We start from the raw sequence: 20,202 nt of genomic DNA, 5'->3' as shown, positions 1-20,202 counted from the left end.
AAGCCGGGACCTGAGGGCTCAGAGGAGCAGCAGGTCCAGCAGGCTGGGGCAGAGCCCTCGGGGGAGGGAAGCTCCAGGAGCCGGTGATGGGAAACAGGAACCCCGTCCAGCTGGGGAAGGGAGAGCACGAGCGGAAGCGGGAGCACGTGAGGCAGTGGAGGCAAGAGCTGGAGGGAGAGCACGTGGGAGGGGAGGCGGGGCCAGGGGTGGGGCACGGCCACAGGGACCCCCTGGGGCGGTGCAGCTGGCGTTTTCCCGTGAGCTGTGGGGAGCCCTTGAAGGCTGTGAAGCAAGGGAAAGCTGTGCTCCTGTCCCGCCTACCGAAAGCTCGGGGTGGACTGGAGACCGTGCACGGTCGGCCTCCGCTCGGCGCCGTCCGGTGCCCGCCCCCACCGGGGGCCTAGGGCGCGGCTTCAGCCCACGCAGGGGCCTTACCTGGCCGTCTGCAGGTAGAGTACCGTGTTGTCACCCTCGTAGGTGCAGGAGGCTGTCACTCTGGTGACCAGAGAGGGCAGGCCGCTCAGCTTCGAGTAGCCGTGGCCGCCGCAGGCTTGGCGGCACAGCTCAGAACCCTGGCGGCACAAGTCTGACGTCATGGCCTTGATGCCTGCGCTCAGGGCGTGAAGCTGCGAGAACAGGGGATTGCGGTGAGTCAGGGGGCCCTCCAGGAGCAACCACGCTTCCCATTCACTGAGCACCTGCTGTATGCCCATGACAACCCTGTGAAGTAAGAAAGATTTCCCTCGCAACTTTATGGAGGAGGCTGAGGCCCAGAGATGTTATGTGACTTGCCCAAGGTCCTGCGATGAGGCAATGTAGCTGTAGGGGCAGTAAAAACAAAGGGAACCTGTCCATGCCAGCGTCTCCAGGATCTCGGGAAGACAGGGCTTCCTGGAGTGGGCTCACCATCATCTAGGAGTTATGGATTTTGCTGGCAAGTGGAATTTTTGGAGAGCAGGCCTGGGACCCTGGAGGTCCACCATCAACCCCAGTGGTCTGAGTTGTAGGAGGTGCAGCCTGTTTGAGCAGACCTGTTTGAGCTTTTGGTTCTTGAAAGCTCTTACCCATCTTTCAGACTTCCAAGTCCTTGGGAGGAAGGTCATAACCCTCAATCTCTCTGTGCTTCACTTTCCCAATCTGTAAAATGGAACTACAAATGGGGCCAGTGGCACAACTGGAAGGATTAATGAACCAATGCTTATGAAGCCCACGGCCTGGTGGACAGAACCTCAGTGTATATCTAAGTCCATAATCCTTCATCTGAGACCCCTGGCACTAGATGGGTTTTGGAATTGCTATTTTTTGGATTTTAGAAAGCTAAGGCAGAGCACTGAAGGTAGATTATATATAATACCCAGAAAAGTCTGGGGCAGCCTTAGTGATCATACTCATTAGTATTTTGGCTGCAAAATGTATACATATCCAGTGAGATACATCAGATCAATTCAGGTCATACCATGCCACAAAATATTTTCTCAATGACCGTAATTTTTCGGAGCTTTTTAGGTTTCAAATTCACAGCAGGGATTGTGCTCCTGTGTTCTATGTTTTATGTGTGATTATTCCTTCTAGCATTTCTGGAGGCCAGATGTAGGTGGATTTATATGTTGGGGTACAGTTTGCCCTGGGTGCCCTGGAATATTGGGAGGCTGGGGGGAGGGAGTAAAAGGAGTTCATGGGAACAAGAGTGGGGCTGCTTCCCAGTGGGAGGAACAATTTCAGCCATCTTCCCAGCTCCTGGCCCCCCGCCCACCCCCCCAGCAGAGAGCAGGTACCTCCGGCAGGCGGCTGAAGTCTTTGTTCCGAATGGCATCGTAGGAGCTGTGCAAGAATTCCAAGAGGTTGCTTGCCAGGAAATGTAATGCATAGGCTGTGGCCAGCTGAGGGAGGAGTTTCTGCTGCTGCGTCTGGTAGTCCAGGATTTTTGCCTCTGGGTCACTGAGGGGAGGAAAAGCAGAAGGTTTAGAAGATCACTACAGTTCCCTCAACTTCCTATATCCCCAGGGCCATAAGAGGTGTAAAAACTGATAATTTTTTATAACTCACTGCAAAGCTTGACCTGAACTGGCATGAGGTTAGTAATAATCTTAAAATGCCATCTAACCTGAGTTATCCACACATTTCTCTGTAGAAATATTGACAGGTTTGCATATGGGTTCTGCCCCTTATGGGGGGATGTGTACAGAATTATAGCATATGCACCGTATTATCTTGCCGAAATCTGGAAAGTTCTGAATTCCAATGCATTTGGTCCCAAGGACTTCAAGTGAGGGCTTGCGGTCTTGTACCCCTCATGATGTGAAACTTGACCTTTCACTGTCCAGGTGCACATAGTATGTGCTGGGGGGTAGATCAAGTCTAATCGGTATCTCTGAGGATGTGAACGTGGGCCTGATGGAATCCCAAGGCAGGGACTACATCTGCCTTGTCCATTGCTCTGTCTGTAGTGCCTGAGACTGTGCCCAGCATGAAGGGGACAGGATAACTCTTTGTGGATTAAAAGAAAGTGTGAATGTGAGAAGCCTCCCATGGCTGTTGGGGAGAATCTTAGGTTAGCAACTCCTCATTTGGACACTTAAAAAAAAAAAAAAAGATTTTATTTATTTATTATGGGGGGGAGGGGCAGAAGGAGAGAGAGAGAGAATCTCAAACAGACTCCCCACTGAGCACAGGGCCCAACTCGGGGCTCAGCCCTACAACCCTGAGATCATGACCTGAGCCGAGACCAAGATTCAGATGCTTAACTGACTGAGCCACCCAGGTTCCTCAGACACATACTTTTATAACTATCCTTGGGACACTTGTGGAACCCAGAAAACTGGGCTCTGGAGAGGACTTCAGCAGCAGCACCTTTTCCCCCAGCACCCCTGTCCTCCAGAGAAGACTCCCTCAGCAAGGGGGAGTTTGATACCCAGGCCAGTCCCAGTATCTTGGGTTTGCCAGAGGAAAAGGACCCTGGGCTACAGGCCTGGCTTGCTTTTTTGCATTTCACTCTCTGCAGTGCCCTAAAGGAGTGCTCCTGTCATGCCCCGTGTTGTAGGTGAGGATACTGAGGGACAAAGAAGTGGCATGACTTGCCCCAGCTCCCACAGCCGGCAAGCGGCCCAGCTGTGTGTCCCCCAGGTCTGTCTGGCCTCTGACCCTCAGTCCATTTTGCTTTAGTCTCCTGGATCCTCGAGCCCATGGCATGAAACAATACTGGGTCCTTAGACTGGAGGTTCTCCCACTCTTCACATTCCAGGTAAGAAAACCGAGGCCCGGAATGGGCAAAGGACTCGCCCAGGGTCACTTAGCTGAGTTGGGACAAGAAACTGCCAGGCTGAAGTCCATCCCTCAGCACCACGAGTTCAGTCAGCCGGGACTGTACCTGTCTTCCCACTCTGGTACCATATGCTCAGCTCCTCGCTGCCACATCTTGGCTGCATGTCCCCATTGGGAGTATATTTATTCTAAAAAATTATTTACTGTTTACCTAAAATTCAAATTTAACTGGCAGTCCTGTATTTTCATTTGCTGGCAACCGCGCATATTTCCACAGGCCCACATGAGCACGGGGAACGTAACACACGGTGAAAAAGAGAGAGTCCTGGCATGCCTGGAGGGCTCAGTGGGAAGAGCCTGTGGAACTTGATCGCAGGGTCGTGAGTTCAAGCTCCATGTTGGGTTGAAGATTGCTTAAATAAATATTCAAATAACGACAGAGAGTACAGTCCGCTATTCAGTCCCATGGGGCAGAGTGGGTACCCACTGGACACAGCTACAGGCAACAGAATGGATCCAGATTTGGATGTGCCACACGTGGGTGTGGACAGCCACAGCTGGACAGAACCCACTTCAGCCACACACCGCCCGACGTGACAGCTGGCCTTTCCCAGACACGCTCACTCACACCCCGACAGAACTCAGGAGCCACAGTCCCCCACCTTTTGGCAACCAGCTGACAACCCAGGCACAGTCAGCCAGTCATAGCCATGCTGAACCTGGACAGACAGATCTGAGTCAGATCTGAAGGTAGAGGATCACACAGACACCCAGACTGTGATCTCTGGCGGTAGATCAGCCAGGGACAGAGAGAGCCCGATGGAGACCCCGCAGGCAGGGCCAGACGGGCCGGGTCTGGCCAGAGGTTGTGCGTGTGTTGTGAGGGTCGCATGTATTCCCAGCACCCCTCTCGGACAGAGGGGCACCATCAGGGGGCAGGCGCTGTGAGATGGAGAGCTAGCCCTGTCTGTCGTGGTCAGCGTGTGGGTGCCCCTTGCCTGGGCTGGATGCTGGATTGGCGGCGGATGACCGAGTAGCGGATGGCGATCACACAGGCCTTCTGCAGCAGAGGGATGATCTCGCCCAGGAGCACCTCCACCCGCACCACCACCATGGAAAAGTAGTTGGTCTGCAGTGTTCCCAGCTTGACGTAGGTGCCGTCTGGCAAGACCTGGGGGACCAGAGACAGGCGCCGGGTCTGAGCCAAGGCCCCCGAGCCTGTCCTACACCCATTACCATGGGCTTCCGTCCCCTCCAGGCACACAGTCCTCAGACTGCTCACCGGGAGCAGGTGGCTGACCGCCAGCCGGGTGCGCTGGTTGTGAAACACACCTGTGCTTTCTGCTGATCTGTCCCTGCCTCAAGTGCCTGGGTTCATGGCTCCTCTCCTGGGACACCCAGGACCTCCCCCAAATCCACAGCTAAAGGGAATGCCTGGCAACACGGGGACCTCCAGAACTTCCTCCAGCACTTGGCTCGTGTCTGGTCAGTGACTGGTTGTTCAGGCCTTACTGTAGGTAGATATGCCAGTTACCCTCAGCCCTTCCCTCTTCTCCTGTCTTGCCACCCTGCCCTATGACTGCTCTACCACCACATGGAGCTCTGAGCATTGATCCATGAGAACTCTGAGGCTTAGAGAGGTCAAGCGACTTGCCCAAGATCACACAGCTCCTAAGCTGGGGCTTTCCCCAGATCTGTGGGATGCCAGAGCCCCTCTAGAGTGGGGTGGGGTGCCCCAAACTCTGCTCTTTGGAGGAAGACCCAGGGCCAGCAGCATTCTGCAGGGGGCCACTGTCCCTTCTTCAGGCAGTGTAGGCATGCGAGACTCCCACCTGTGCAAAGCGACTCAGCATGTTCTCTCTAGGGATCCGCACGTGGTCCAGTCGTAGGAAGCCATGGTCTGTGTGGTCATAGTCCATCTTGGGCCCGATGTCTCCAACAGTGACTCCTAGGAGATGGAGATGGGAACATCTGTCAGCCAAGTGCTTTCTGTGTGCTGGGTACCCCCCCCCATTCCTTCCACCTCCCCTGAGCCTCACAGCAGCCTGTCACATGGGGTTATTACACCTGTTTTGCAGGTGACTAAGCTGAGGTCAGACAGGTCCTGAATGTTGCTCAAGTTCACCCAGCTGGTTAGCACCAGGTCTATCCAGGGACCCATACCTGCCCAAAGGGAACATGCCCCAGCTTCTCCCATGAGCTCCGGGGCCTCGGGATAGGGAGGCCTGGTGGGGTCTCTCCCTGGCAGTGCTCCTGGGAGCCATGTGGGCTTACCTGGCAGTGGGGTGTGGTCCCAGAGGCTTCGGATGGGCACAATGAAGGCGTGCATGCCCTGCCGGGTTCCTGAGCAGATCAGCTGGGCCTGGACCAAAGTGTGGGTGGCTGACCGTCCCACTGAAGGCAGAGAGGAGAGAGGCCCAGCATGACCTCTGGTGTAGGAGGCTAACTCTCCCTATCAGGAGCCTGGGTGTGGGCCCTGTCTGTAATGGGCCAGGAGGACCAGTGTGGTGGCCTGGGGAAGGACAGGGCACCATGGGAAGCCAGGATGGGCTTTGTTTGATCAGCCTCAAATGGTGAGGTCAGGGGAGGGTGCATGAGGAGCCTGAAGGGTACAGGGCCTTCTCGGGGGGTCACACAGGGTAGGGAGGGCCAGGCAGAGGACGAGGTAGCATCTGGGGCAACAAAGCGATGCTTTTTCAGGATATCCCTTGACTCACATGGCCTTGACCCATCCTTGGAAATGGCTGGAACAGTCTTGAGAGCTTTAATACGAGCGTCTGACTCTAGAACGCACTGGCTTGGTGGACTTTATGGACACTCATTTGGTGGCTGGAGGTGCAGGGGGTCCTGTCTAAATGTCACGTGTGTGGAGCAACCTCCCTACATACAATACACAGGCATGGGGCGGGGAGGCTGCAGGAGGCTGCTGGAGATCCTGAGGGGTGCGGAGCCCTCCACACCCTCCAGATGCTCTCCACTTCCAAAGGCAAAGTTCACAAAGGTTATGGATTTTAATGCAAATAGCCTAAATGGAACGATCTGGGGGAATCTCGGCTTCTTTAAAAATTTGGTTCTTCTGCAATCTTCTGGCCAAAGTATGTGCCCTTGAGTCATTTTCTTTGGAATCGGGAAGATAGGATCTTTATGCCAGAGCTGCTGGGGTATGTCTGTTAGGATCCAGGGTGAGAAAACCAGTCCTGGATCACAGGGAAAGGTGTGCATCGCTACCCGCCCCCATCCCAGGGGCCTCAAAGAGTCATTGATCCCAGAGAGGGAGACCTGCTTCCAAAGAACCAAACAAATCTAGCAGTGTTTTGCAAACGGCACTGTGAGATGAGCAAGATTTTTGTTTTTTTCTGTCCTCAAAAACCTATAAATGAATCACTGTATCCTCTACCTAGTAATAATGAATACAGATAATTACCATTTATCTAAATCCAGGTGGTGCTGGCCCCTGTGCTGGTGCTTTCCAGCTCTTGCAGGGCGGGGATGATGAATCCCATTTCCCAGATAAGGAAACTGAGGCTCAGAGAGGCGAGGGAGGCCCTCAAGGTCACTGGACTGGACGGGGGCGGCACTGGGATTTCAAGCCTGCCTGATTGCCAAGGTTGGTTTCTTTTTTCCGCTGTTTTTTTTTTTTTTTAAGATTTTATTTATTTATTTGACAGAGACAGAGATCACAAGTAGGCAGAGAAGCAGGCAGAGAGAGAGGAGGAAGCAGGCTCCCCGCCGAGCAGAGAGCCCGATATGGGGCTCGATCCCAGGACCCTGAGATCATGACCTGAGCCGAATGCAGAGGCTTAACCCACTGAGCCACCCAGGTGCCCCTTTTTTCTGCAGTTCTGACGGTGGTCATCTAGTCCCTCCCTCTCCTCTCTCTTTGCTCTCTCCTGTCTGTCCCTATTTCTCAGACTTCTCTCTCAAGCTTTCTCCCTCTCTGCTTATCTCTGGCCTGTTTCTTTCTGCTTAGTCGTACTCTTGGGATTCCTTGTTTTTTTCTCCCCCATGGAAGCATTCACCAAATGGGTTCTGAAGTGCCACAGACGGGCCCTCATAGGTGTGTGTCACATCCAGGGGAGAGGACCTTGTTGGGATCCCCTCTGGGGCAATGACAGAGCCTGGGGGAAGCATGGTACGGTCGCCACCTGGTGGCCACAGGGGGCAGTGTGGCGCCGGCACCCAGACCGTGGCTGAGCCTTTCTGGAGCAGGGGCGATCTGTGAACTGGGTGATGGCTTGGCAAGCTGAATCACTAACTTGGGAGGTGAGAGTGCCCGGACTGGGCCGTGTGTTTGTGATGTGTGTGTGCACGCATGTGTCTGTGTGGGGGCAGGGTGCCTGTGGGAGAGGCCCTGGCCCTCCTCCCCCACAGGTCAGGTGCGTTTCCTCAGCTACTTCAAAGTTGGGGCCTCTCAGCCACTCACGGATGAAATTCTTCCCATCCCCCCGTTGACAGGGTGAGACCCTGAAGTTCAAGTACATGAACTGATTCATTCAAGTTCACCAGCCTAGAATAGGGAATCCGTCTGTGGTCTGGTGGACCTCAGAGCCGTGCTACTCTGCTGTCCAACTTTGTTCTCCTTGGGGACAGATAGGGCTGGGGGTATGGATGGATACTCACTGTCCCCGGGCCACCATTTGGTGGCTGTCAACGTGGGGCTGTGCACCACAAACTCCTGGGTGGCTGCATCATAGGTGGCTTCAGTCTCCAGGCCCCGAAGATTCGTCCCTGGGAGTCAAGGAGGGGAGTCTGTGAGTCAGGGTTCAGGATAGTATTCCCACCTGGGGGGCAGCGTCCTGGTGGGTCTAGAACTGCCACGCACCAGCCTCATCTGGAGTCGGGGAGCTCCCAGCTGTACTCACAGGCATTTCTTGTCTTTCACCCGTGGGCTGAGTGGGGGAGACGTGTCCAGCCCGTGACAAGGGACGCCTGCTGGCATTTCCAGAAGGAACGACTTGCCCCACGCACGCTAGCTCGTGCGGTGTGTTTCTATAAACTAGGAAAGGGAACCCCCTCCTTCCAGACCCTTGACTGCCACCTGCTGGAATGTTTCCATAGGAAATACACAATCTCTGACTACTCAGCTGTGAGTGGGCTTTCTGGAACTGTGCATGCAGAAACGCAGGCTCACCGTGTCCCAGTTCTGTCTGGGCATATGATGCAATGATCTGGAACTCATTGCAGAGCGGGGTCCATTTGGCAATCTGTTCCTCAGAGCCCAGGCTCTGGAGGGATTTCAGGAACACGGTGTGTAGGCCTAATGCCAGTTCTCCAGAAAGGGCTCTGTGGGGGAAAGGACACGGTGCTGGAGTAGCCCACCGGAGATAGGGGCCCTGGTACCATCAGCTTGGCGGGGTGCAGGAGGGAAGGGGCGCCTGTCATCCTGGCCTCCCAATAGCCATGGCCTTTAAAGGTGGGAAAAACTGCTAATGGTGCTAAGGTTTTCCAGGTGAACCCACGTGACCTCCTCTCTGGTGGGGCTGCCCTGGGAGTGAGTACCTGTAAGCATAAAAGAGTTCAGGACTGTTTTCCGACCAGCCGAGGCGCTTTGCTATTATCTGGAGGTGAAATTTCTTCTGGACGGCGGCCACATAACGTTCATTCTGGGTCATGAAATAATTATCCTTCACGCTGAACTCTGGGTCACTGTGGATGATACTCTCTTCCAGAGACAGAGAACAGAGGGCTTAGAGACCAGGGTGAGGTTCCTGGCACCTTCAGATCTTTCCACCCTCTTGCCTTGTGAATGTGGAAAGGAAGTCAGACATTGTCATTTTACAGATGTAATGACTGAGCACCAGAAGTGGGAAGGTGACTTGCTCGAGGTTATAAAGCTAGGCAGTGGCAGAATAAGGACTAGCATCCCGGTCTTCTGCTGCCTAAGACTCTTCTATCCTTTAGTTGGGCTCAGGGAATATGGACTTGCTAGAGAGGTCCTTCCAGACCAAAGGAATGAATCTCTAACAGTGGAATTTTGAGAGCAAAATTTGTCATTTGAAGGTGGGACTGCTAGTGGAGGACTCTTCTTCCAAGACAAGCATATGGGCACAAACCAGAGGCTCCACTCCCCAGCTCCCTCTTACCAACTTTCCTCCGGAGTGCAGTGTTCTGGGCACCTCCATCCAGGATGTTGGTGAGTTGTTCCACGCTGAAGGACTGTATGAACCTCTCACTCGCTATGTCAGAGTGCACTTGCCTGCTCCAGGTATCCCCCAGGGACACTCGGTGCACTGGGCTGTCCATCCTAGCCTGGAGCTGCCTGGTGCCTCAGGAGAGATACTTCTGGCCTAGTGCTCGAGCTCCGGGGGTACTAAGTACCTGTGTGCAGGAGGAGGAAGTGCCCAGAGCTGAACATCAGCCAGGGGCCCCTCCGGGTAGGAAAGCAACTGCCCTGAAATATGCGAGTGCCCCGCACCCCCATCCCCTTTCCAGGGGTGCCCTGGCGGGCCAGGCATGCAGTAATCGCTCCGTAAATGGTAGAGCAGGACCATTTGTCGAGATCTGGATGGGATCCAGTCACAGGGCCGGGGCTCCATCCACTGCAACCTGTACTGCACGGGTTACCTGGGGGAATTCTCGCACAGTAGTTCAAGTCACTCATGCACAGATATTTGGTGACGCTGAGCATCTGTGTGGCCTCTAGCCGCACAGCTTGAGGCAGCCAGGAGTTGGACAGGGTCTGACCACAGAGCCAGGGGGCCTCGCTGGAGGGAACTGAGGTCCCATTCACCTGGTCCCCTGAGTCCTGGGCTCCCTCAGTCCGTTTCTGTGAGCCTTGAGAGGTACCAAAGAGCTGGGGGGAGGAAGCTTGCTTCGGGCCTGGGCAGTGTTCCCCCCGGGACCCCTGTGTGTCCCCCCGCAGTCAGGATGGACCTGTGTCCTTCGGCAAACCCCCTGACTCTCAGAAGCCCCTGTTCCCCCACAGCAAGGCAACCGTCAGGTAGGTTCCAGTCCGCTTCTTGAGTATCTCAAATGCATTTATTTCATCCCCATGTCTGTCCCCCACCCCGCCCCCACCATCTCTCACCTAACCTCCGCCTCTCCGTTGTCAGTTCTCCGGGCTGCCAGGTGGAGCTCTTCAGCTGCAGTGACATTGTGCCCGCCCCCCCCCTTGGAATTTGCCCCTTGGTGCACACTGTTTTGTGGGAGAGAGTGTATGCTCCCAGGCTTCCACCACCTCCCCCCAACCTGCCCCTTGCCCTGGATCAGCTACTCCAGCACCTGGGGAGCTCCCCTCCTGCTCCTGCTCCCTTTTGCCTCTGGCGCTTTCCCCCATTGTTCCTAGTCAGACCCAACCTCCAGGGACCTCTCCTCCAAGGAGCCTTCCTGACTGCAGCACCCTGCCCTGCCGCCCCGCCCCCCTTTCCCCCCCAGGAACTGAGTGCCCCTTTGCTGCCCCACTGGGTGCTATTAGAGTAGGCAATAGGAACAATGCCTTTTTTGCCCGAATGTTCCCCTCCCAAGTGCCTGGGTGGCCGGCACTTCCTTGGATCCCATGACTAGCTGTCCGGAGGACACGTGGTCTGTCTTTCCCGTAGGCAGCCACCACAGCCCTACAGGTAAACACTACTGTTACTAGCCGGTTTTACAGGGAGGTCAGGATGGGAAGTTAGGACACTCTGTGAGGTCATGTAGCCACAAGCGGCAAGTGGGGTTTGCATGCAGGCTTCCAAACCGATACCCCCGAGGGGTGGCAGGGCCATGGGGTTGCTGACAAGGGGCCTGGCACATTCAAGGTGCCCCTCTCATCTGCCCCCTGGATCCCTGCAAGGCTGCCGAGCTGGCCTCCTGTCTTCCTGCTCCACTCCCCTACTGTTGCTGCCACCTTGCTGTGCCTGGACACCGCAGGCCTCCCCTGCACCCCACCTCTGCCAAGTTGTATCCTCTGAATCGAACTCTTCTTCTGGAACACTCTTTCCCCAGGTGTCCTCTTGGCTCCCTCGTTACCTCCTTCAAGTCTTTGCTCAATGTCACCTCCTCAGTGAGGCCCACCTGACTGCCCCCTTTAAAATCCCGAGCCCCCTCCCCTGGAGTTCCCTTCGAAGGGGACTTTGTCAAGTTAAACTAACACTTAGCCAGGGTCTGGCCCACGGGCAGGGTCTCTAAACAGGGGTTGAAATGAAATCAAAGAAAGCCAAGTGCAGAGTCATTAGGAGCGCAGGGAGGGTCATGACTAAGGTGGTCCAGCCCTCAGGGGCCTCCCACTCCCTCCCCTGTCCCCCCGACCCAGCTCACCTGTCTCACCTGTGTCTGCCTGTAGGCCTGGCCTCTGGAGCTGCACGCCTAGATTTCCAGTGGGTGGCTCAGCCCCTTTCTCCTCCTCCGGAATGGGCTGGAACATGGAAAACCGGAAGGCAGTGCCTGACAGGCTCTCAGCTCTCAGGGTCCCCAGGCTGAGCTCCCTGCTTTCCTCTCCTGCACTGGCTCCCTCAGGTGGTATGACCCGTTCTGCCTTCTGCCACCACCCTCTTCTGCAGGGGTGGTGGGGTGGTGGGGGCACAGCTCTGGGAGTGTCAACTGCTGACCCTCGCCAGGCTCTTCCTCTCTTCACCTGCACTCCAGAGCCAGGTCCCGGAACATGCGTACCCGGTTCCCTGTGCATCAGCAGACACCACAGCCCCCACCTGGAGTCCAGAGGCCCCGGCTCAGACCCTGCGGCTGTGACTGGGAGATGTCACTTGACCTCTCTGAACTTCCCTTCCTTTGTAAATCACAGGCTATAAAGGAAATCTCTTGGCAAACTGTGAAGCTCCGAGTTGTAACTTGAAATTATGTTAATTATCTCAAGTTGTAACTTGAGATTATGACCGGTTTCTTGGTGCCCTATGACAGAGTTTCTTAATTCCCCCAAGTGACGTTTAATGGTGGAATTTCAGATTCTGGACAGTCTGCTGGTGAGGTACTTGTGGGCGGATGTGTGAGGGTTTAGGTTGTAGGGACGCGTTAGTTTGCTTTGTTACCCAGCCCTGTTGCTTTGTTATCCAACCCTGTGGTTGTGCGCCCAGCACGATCTAAGCACTGGGGTCCAGTGGGAAGCAAAAACCAAAGGAAAACCTCTAGGAGGCCTCTGACCCTGAAGCATCCAGGCTGGGCTTGAGGGGCTGCTGGGGAGGGAGTCTCCACGGGAGGAATGAGCAGGAAAACCTGGACGGCATACTCACAATCACTTCTAATGAATTTCTAGCTTTTTGGAACTTTGAAGTTTCTCTCCCTCTCTTCCTGCCCCCGCTGTTCCCAGGCCTCCCTGGCCCTACCGGTCCAGCTGCTTTTTATCTTTTCATCTCACCACACTGGGGAAGTCGGTTGGAAGCCGTAGGACCTGCTTTCTTAGCTCCAAGTTTTGGCCCCTTGTGGTATAATATAAAACACGGGTATTTGGTCTTGTCCCCTGTTACTGGCACAGACCCCCTGAAAACCCTTGCAAGCTCCTGAGTGATAAGACCATATCTTTTTTTTTTTTTTTTTAAGATTTTATTTATTTATCTAACAGACAGAGATCACAAGTAGGCAGAGAGGCAGGCAGAGAGAAAGAGAGAGAGAGGGAAGCAGGCTCCCTGCTGAGCAGAGAGCCCGATGTGGGGCTTGATCCCAGGACCCTGAGACCATGACCTGAGCCGAAGGCAGAGGCTTAACCCACTGAGCCGCCCAGGCGCCCCAAGACCATATCCTTTATTATGGGTAACGGGGAGGGGGGCCTTAGATAGCTTCAGGATGGGGCCTGCTTGCTTGAAAGACCAAGCCTTAATGAGAGAGTTTGGAATTCTCTGTTCTCCTGGTACATCCTCCCCACCCAGCCTCCAGGGAGGGGAGAGGGGGCTGCATTTTGAGCTAATCACCAGGGGCCAGTGATTAAATCAATGATGCCTAAGTGAAACCTTGGGAAAAGTCCCTCAACAGCAGGGTTTGGGGAGAGCTGGCGAACATGGAGGTGCTGGGAGGGCGGCTTGGAAATTTCCAGCCCCTCCCTCCTCAACTCCCTGTCCTCCACGTGCCTTCCCATTGGCTGCCCCCAAGTTGTGTCCTTTATAATCACCCGATAAACTAAGTAAAGGGAGTTCTGTGTGTCATTCCAGCAAATTATTGAACCCAGGATTGGGGGGTGCTGTGGGAACCCCTGAATTTATAGCCAGTACTCTGGAGGTACAGGTGGCCCTTGGGATGGGCAGCTGTGGTCTGAGGTGGGGGCAGTCTTGTGGGACTGATCCTCGATCCTGTGGGATCTACACAAACCCCAAGAGTTGGTGTCATAATTGAACTGAATTGTTGAACACCCAGTTGGTGTTGGGGAATTGGTTGTTGGTGTGGAAAAACCACACCCTTGGTACACCCACTACTGTGTGGGTATTTTTTCTTTAACTCTTGGTTTTTGTGTAGATCAGCAACGAAAGCAAGGACTCTCTCGCTCTTGGTCACCAATACAGTTCCGTTCCCAGACCAGGGTCTGGCCCAGGGTAGGTGCTCAACAAATATTTGGCAGATGAGTGAATAAATACGGTTGACAGTGAAGGACTTTGGAGCTTTGACACTGTTTTCAAAGGTGGGAGGGGGTGGGTTTGTGTGTCTACTCTATTTACACACATTTGTATATCTCCACACGAGACCCATACCTTCAGTCTCAAAGCTGGGGATTCCTTTGGTACTACCTGTACCAAAAAGCTGTGTACCCAGCTGGGTTTCCAAAGTGATCCTGGTTTTTCTGCATCCTTTCCCGATCTTTCCTGATGGCTTCTTGTCCTGTGCCTGTCAGGAACTCAGGTTGTTAATACCCAAGGGGCTTAAAAGGCTCCCCACAGGTCGTCCTTCTACGAAAGGTTTGATCTGCAAGGTGAATGATTTTTCTCTTCCCGTATGTTTCTGTGCTAAAATTTGTTTTGCCTTGGGGCACCCGGGGTGGCTCAGTTGGTTAAATGTCAGCCTTCGGCTCAGGTCATGAACGACGGGAGTCCCGCATCCCACTCCCTGCTTGGCGGGGAGTCTGCTTCTCCCTCTGCCCCTCACCTTGCTGGTGCTCTCACTGTCGCTGTCTCTCTCTAAAATAAATAAATAAATAAAATCTTAAAATTAAATAAAATTTGGCGTGGCTTATGCTTAGCGTTAGTATCTGTATGCCTCTGACCACCGTTCTGGAGTGAATGTTTTGGAGCACCTGTGGTGGATTGGGCCCGGCTCGGGGTGGGACCTGGAGAGGAACCAGGTCTCTGTGAGTGGATGGGATGTTTACAGGATCCCTCCCCTCCGCTGCAAACAACTCTGGGAAGTCACATGCCTCTCTTCAGTTTGCAGAAGGTGCAGAACTGGGATTTGAACCTGGTGTTCTGGCTCTTTTCCCGTGTATATAAGATTGGGAAAGAAGGCAAGAGAGCCAGAGCACCTGTTTTGAAAGGACTTCTGAGGTCTCTGGGCAGGTGCCCTCTTCCCTCAGGTGTGGCCTCCTCATCTATGATGACAGGTTTCTGCTCACTAAGGGGCCTCACACCGCCCCATGGTCTCTCTCCGTGGTAGCGTCACACCTTAAAAATCTTTAAAAAATTTTAAAAAACTAAGTATTTAAGTAACCTTTGCACCCAGTGTGGGGCTCGAACTCATGACCCCAAGATCAAGAGTCACACGCTCTTCTGATGGAGCCTGCCAGGCACCCCGCCAGACATCTTATGTTTGTTAATGCCGTCCTCTCAGCTACTTGTGAGGCTGGCACTATTGGAATCCTCAGCGAACAGATGAAAAGCTCAGAGATGTTAAATAATTTGTCGAGGGGCGCCTGGGTGGCTCAGTGGGTTAAAGCCTCTGCCTTCAGCTCAGGTCATGGTCTCAGGGTCATGGGATCAAGTCCCACATCGGGCTCTCTCTGCCTGCCTCTCTGCCTAGTTGTGATCTCTCTCTGTCAAATAAGTAAACAAAATCTTTAATAAAAAAAAAATAAAAATAAATAATTTGTCAAAGGCCATCCACCTGGCGAGTGGCAGAGCTGGACCGCCCCCCACCCCAGTCTGAAGTCCGACTTTGTAGCCTGGGCTCCTCACAGTCATGCTGGGTCACCTGTTAGGGTGTCCATTAAAAGGTAGAGAGAGAGAGAGAGAGAGAGAGAGAGAAGGAATGTCCATCCCTTGAAGTGAGCCAGGCCCCGGGATCAGGCATTTTGTGTCGGGTCTCTCACGTGGTAAGACCTGGCAGGCATACAGTAGATACTCAATGCATGTTTCTTTCCTTCCTGCTCCTTCCCTGAACATCTTGGGCCGAGGTCGGGCTTGTGAACCTTGGTATCCCACTGGCCACGGTCTTGTCTTAAAGTGGTGAGTGGAATGGGTGTGGATTCTTGTCCCTGGGGCCCAGTCTGCCAGACTGGTGCGGGCTGGGCCACCTGCTGTCGGGGGGGGGGGGGAAGGAAGGAGGAAGGCCTCAGGGCCTCAGCGTCCTTGCAGGTTGTTTGCGGTGACAGATGGGAAAGCTTGAATGTGGGTGCTTTGCAAAAACAGTCCTGCAGCCTCCACCAGCAGACGCTGCCAGGACAAATGTGCTGGCCCAGTCAGGCAGACGTGGGCTCATGGGTTCCCAGCTTGCTGCCTCCACCTGCTGACAGCGTGCCTTTGGGGAGTGGCTTGGCCTCTCTAAACTTTGGACTCTTCACCTGTAAAATGGAGGCAATGCCAGTCCTGGGGGGTATTCAAGGAGAGAATTCACAGAAAATATAAATAGCCCAGTCCCTGCCACAGACGCCAAATATTCTATAAGTTTAAATAGCATTATCTATGTCGCAGATGTGGACAATATGGTCCCGCAAGTTTTCCAGGCCTGTGACAAGTAGTGATTGTCAGAGCTGGGGCTTGAATACAGGTCTGGGCACAGGGTTAACCATCTTTTTGGGGCAAAAGCCTAAAGTCAGCCTTGACATGGGGAATGCGCCTCTTAGGTCAGGTTCCCCAAAGGGTCAGCTTCAGCTCCCTGGTCCCCTGTGCAGCCTGTCCCTTGGAGATGGAGCCTCAGCTCATTTCGGTCTTGCTGGGCAGCCCAGGGGAGTTGTCAGGGTCCTTCCCTGGGAAATCCTGCTCATCTCTCTAGGAGTCCTTTCTGAGAAGGGTCCTCCCTAGGTGAGCACCTGCTTTTCATCAACTGAGGTAATCTTTGGATGGCTGAGATGAGGACAAGTGGCCAAAGGGCATTTGTGAGGCAGGGCCTGGTGGGAGCAGGGTGGCTGGGGGTTGATGGTTTGATGGGTCTGGGGGTGGGGGGCACTGAAACACCACAGTGTTTTGGTTACCCCTCAGCTGTAGGTCCAGTCCTGCAAGGCGGGCAGAAATCCCACTTCGATGGTAGTTGCTAACCTGTTGTTTGGCTCCAGAGACTGGTTGGCTTTGGGGGGGGCGGCGCAGAACCCCAGAACTCACATCAGTCTATGTTGGCTTGAGTCTGTTTTTATGGGTAGAGGCCAGGTCCCTCAAGTTCAGACACAGAGAAGGTTAAAACAGCTCGTCGAATCTCATGGCCAAAGGTCAGAATGGCACAGGGCCCTCCTCTGCGCCCTTCCTAGGATCAAGGCCTAGCTGTAGTGGAGAAAATGTGCCCTTTGCAGACAGACGGCTCTGTGGGAATTTTGTCTTTCCCCAGGGATGGTTTTGTGACTTCGGGCAGGTCTTTTAATTTACCTAAACGTTGATTTGTCTGCAGAATAGTGAGACTGACATCGCGTTGTCATGGGTGGTGACATTGCTGGCCTTCCGTAAATGCAGTGACCGTAACTGACACCCAGTCACAGCTTTTGGAACACCTGGGTTGGTACCGGCAAACGGAAGCCGCATCAGCCAGAGTCGCTGCCCTCTAGGAGCTTGGAAGTGCTACAATCCCTAGCGAGGTGAGGCTGCCCAGCAAAGGCTCCTGGGTTCTGAGGGCTCCCCTGGGCTACATATGCAGAATCAGGGAGGGAGGACCCCTTCACCTCCTGAGGTCTGTCTCCCAGGTTGTGTATTTGGGCCCATCAGCCATCAAAGAGGGTTCACCCCAAACCCAGACTGGGGCTTGTGGTCTGGCAGTGTAGGGGGAGAGGGGTCCTTAGTGAGAACGGCTTGCTGCCCTTGGTTCTCCTGTAGGGCAGAGTCTGACGTCAGGGCTCCTTTCCTTCTCCAGGGTCCCCAGGATTCGGCGATAACCTGACCTCTGCCTTCAGGAATGTTCTAACTCTCTGGATGGCCACAGAATGGCGTGTAGCAGCCACACAGCTCCAGTGCTGGCGTAGGCCGTCGGGCCCAGGTGTCCTGACAACAGCCCAAGTGGCCCGACGAAAGCTTCTGGACCAAACTGACATCTCTGGGCCCAGGTGGGATGGTGGAGGGAGGAGGCAGGTAGGTGATGCTGGTGCTGCCTCGGGAGAAGCGCCTTCTCACTTACTCCTCATTCAACAAAAGGAATTGAGCACCTTGCATGCCTGGAGCCCCAAGCCCTATTTGGCTACTGCCTTTTCTCAAAGCCACCAGTGGGACGGGACTGGATTCCTGCTCCTGGGGCCCAGTTTGCCCAGTCTGCCGGAGACTGGCGCAGGCAGTCAGGTCACCTGCTGGCAGGGAAGGAGGAGGGAGGACGGCCATTTGGGGTTCAGCAGGAAATGAGACAGACAAACATCTCTGCGCTCAAGTAGGGGGCATTTTCACTAGGGGAGACACACAAGGTAAACAAGGAAGATGTGTGTTTGGTGGCTGCAAATGGTGAGGAGGAAAAATAAGATGGGGAAGGGAGGATAGGAAGTGTGTACGAGATGCTGGGAGTCAGACGGGTCGGCCACAGAGGGCCTCCTTTAGAAAGCGCATAGAAAAAAGTCCTGAAGATTGTGGGGGAGAGGACTGTGTGTCTCTCTGAGGGAAGAAGGTGAAAAGGCACCTCGTGGGATGTGGGGCATGAGGAGGCTGGGCTGGCAGCTGGAGCTGGGCGAGGGTGGAGGGCAGAAGGCAGGAGGCTAGAGGTGAAGAGGGAGCTGGACAGGCAGGGCACTCCGGGTGGCAGGAAGGCTGTCATGGGGGGTGGCGGGGTGAGGGAGGGCTCTGGGCAGAGGAGCACCAAGACCTGTCTTCCATGTCCACAGGCTCATTTTGGCTGCTCTCTCCAGAATAGGCCATAGGGAGCAGATCAGAAGCAGGGAGACCAGCGAGGAGGAGGCCATGGCAATGATCTCGTCGTTTTGTTTCCGACTGTGCCCCCAGCACACAGCGTGCTTCCTGGCACCGAGCAGGCCCTCAGCAAATCCGTACTAAATGCTGTGTGAATTAAGGGTGCCCAGATACCAGACTGGTGTGTGGGCTGTGTGGAGAAGAGACGGAGAAACAGATCTCAGGCATTGCTGCTGGCGATCTGAATCCAACTAGTTTCTTTCTTTTTAAAAAAAAATTAGGGACGCCTGGGTGGCTCAGTTGGTTGGGCGGCTGCCTTCGGCTCGGGTCATGATCCCAGCGTCCTGGGATCGAGTCCCTCATCGGGCTCCTTGCTCAGCGGGGAGCCTGCTTCTCCCTCTGCCTCTGCCTGCCACTCTGTCTGCCTGTGCTCGCTCTCTCTCTCTCTAACAAATAAATAAATTCAAAAAAAAAAAAATTTAAAAAAAAAAATTAATTATTTTTAAGATTTATGTATTTATTTGAGAGAGAGCACACATGCGCGTGCGCGCGCGCGTGTGTGTGTGTGTAAGGGGTCTGGGAGGGGCGGAGGGAGAGAGAGAGAATCTTCAAGCAGACCCCCTACCGAGTGTGGAGCCCAGCATGGGGCTTGATCCCATGACCCTGAGATGATAACCTGAGCTGAAATCACAAGTTAGATGATACTTAACCGACTAAGCCACCCAGGTGCCCCTCCACTTGTTTTTTTTTTTTTAATATATATATTTTTTTTGACAGAGAGAGAGAGATCACAAGTAGGTGGAGAGGCAGGTAGAGAGAGAGGGGGAAGCAGGCTAGCAGGCTCCCTGCTGAGCAGAGAGCCCGATGCGGGGCTCGATCCCAGGATCCTGAGATCATGACCTGAGCCGAAGGTGGAGGCTTAACCCACTGAGCCACGCAGACGCCCCTCCCCTCCATTTGGTTTCTTTCTTTCTTTCTTTTTATAAGATTTTTATTTATTTATTTGACAGAGAGAGAGAGAGATCACAAGTAGGCAGAGAGGCAGGCAGAGAGAGAGGAGAAAGCAGGCTCCCTGCTGAGCAGAGAGCCTGATGCGGGGCTCGATCCCAGGATCCTGAGATCATGACCTGAGCCGAAGGCAGAGGCTTTAACCCACTGAGCCACCCGGGGACCCCGCTTCTCCACTTGGTTTCTAATGGGAAAGAGGAATCTGGATTTTCACTACAGTCTGGTGGTTATTCTAGGCATTAGGGCTGGCCTTCTGTGTCAGGAATACTCTGTCTGCAAGTAACAGAGACTGACCAACAATGGCTTAAATAAAGAGGGTTTTCTTTTTTATTTGCAAGAATTCTGGAGGAGGATGGCTGCTGGCATTGCCTTGGTCAAATGATGACAGGGTCAGTGCTCTGAGAGTCTCTTGGCTTTTCCTCATGGTGGCAAAATGCCTGTTGTGGCTCCAGGCATCACGTCTTCCATCAAGGCAGGAAGAATGGAGGGCCAGGGAGGTGTTACCCATGTCTGCTTCTTTTAGCAGAAAAGCATAAACTTTCCCAAAAGCCCCTGTAGAGTTCCTCTTAAATTTCACTGGCCATACCTGGTCATATGTCCCCCCAAGCCGCAAAGGAGTCTGGAACAGTGCGAGTTGGGATTTATAACCTCCACAGTGGGAGGCAGCTAGAGAGAAGGGGCGTGGATGTGGGTGGCTGCCACGGCCCCACTGGACGATGTGGAGTTTCATCTCCGTGGCTTGCCGTTTCCACAGAGCACCTCTGGGGAGCACTGAGTGGAATCCCAGCCATCCTCTCCGAGGCGCTTGCTCCATCCCAGATGCTGTCTTGCTTCTTGTCAT

At 54.2% G+C, this 20,202-nt stretch overlaps 1 protein-coding gene across 9 annotated transcripts in view; it reads right to left on the bottom strand.

The window, feature by feature from the left end:
• The window catches only part of ACOX2 (acyl-CoA oxidase 2), a 31,871-nt gene extending 20,050 nt beyond the window's left edge, over positions 1-11,821 (bottom strand). For 3 of the 9 annotated variants that reach the window (XM_080811653.1, XM_080811656.1, XM_080811659.1), the window contains exons 1-10: positions 11,506-11,810; positions 9,345-9,579; positions 8,761-8,923; positions 8,393-8,544; positions 7,882-7,989; positions 5,536-5,655; positions 5,094-5,209; positions 4,260-4,432; positions 1,776-1,938; positions 436-626 (exon numbers count right to left, since the gene is read on the bottom strand). In XM_080811653.1, the coding sequence (XP_080667779.1) occupies positions 436-626; positions 1,776-1,938; positions 4,260-4,432; positions 5,094-5,209; positions 5,536-5,655; positions 7,882-7,989; positions 8,393-8,544; positions 8,761-8,923; positions 9,345-9,504 (1,346 nt within the window). In that variant the 5' untranslated portion in view covers positions 9,505-9,579; positions 11,506-11,810. Of the gene's footprint in view, positions 1-435; positions 627-1,775; positions 1,939-4,259; positions 4,433-5,093; positions 5,210-5,535; positions 5,656-7,881; positions 7,990-8,392; positions 8,545-8,760; positions 8,924-9,344; positions 9,580-10,288; positions 10,347-11,496 lie in introns of those variants that run through there. The other 6 variants (XM_080811652.1, XM_080811658.1, XM_080811655.1 and 3 more) reach the window with 4 other exon arrangements.
• Positions 11,822-20,202: the final 8,381 nt, after the last annotated feature.

Source organism: Martes martes, assembly GCF_963455335.1.
Source record: "Martes martes genome assembly, chromosome: 1".
Taxonomy (NCBI): Eukaryota; Metazoa; Chordata; class Mammalia; order Carnivora; family Mustelidae; genus Martes; species Martes martes.
Note: the sequence above shows the minus strand (reverse complement) of the source record. Positions and strands in the feature narration are given on the sequence as shown.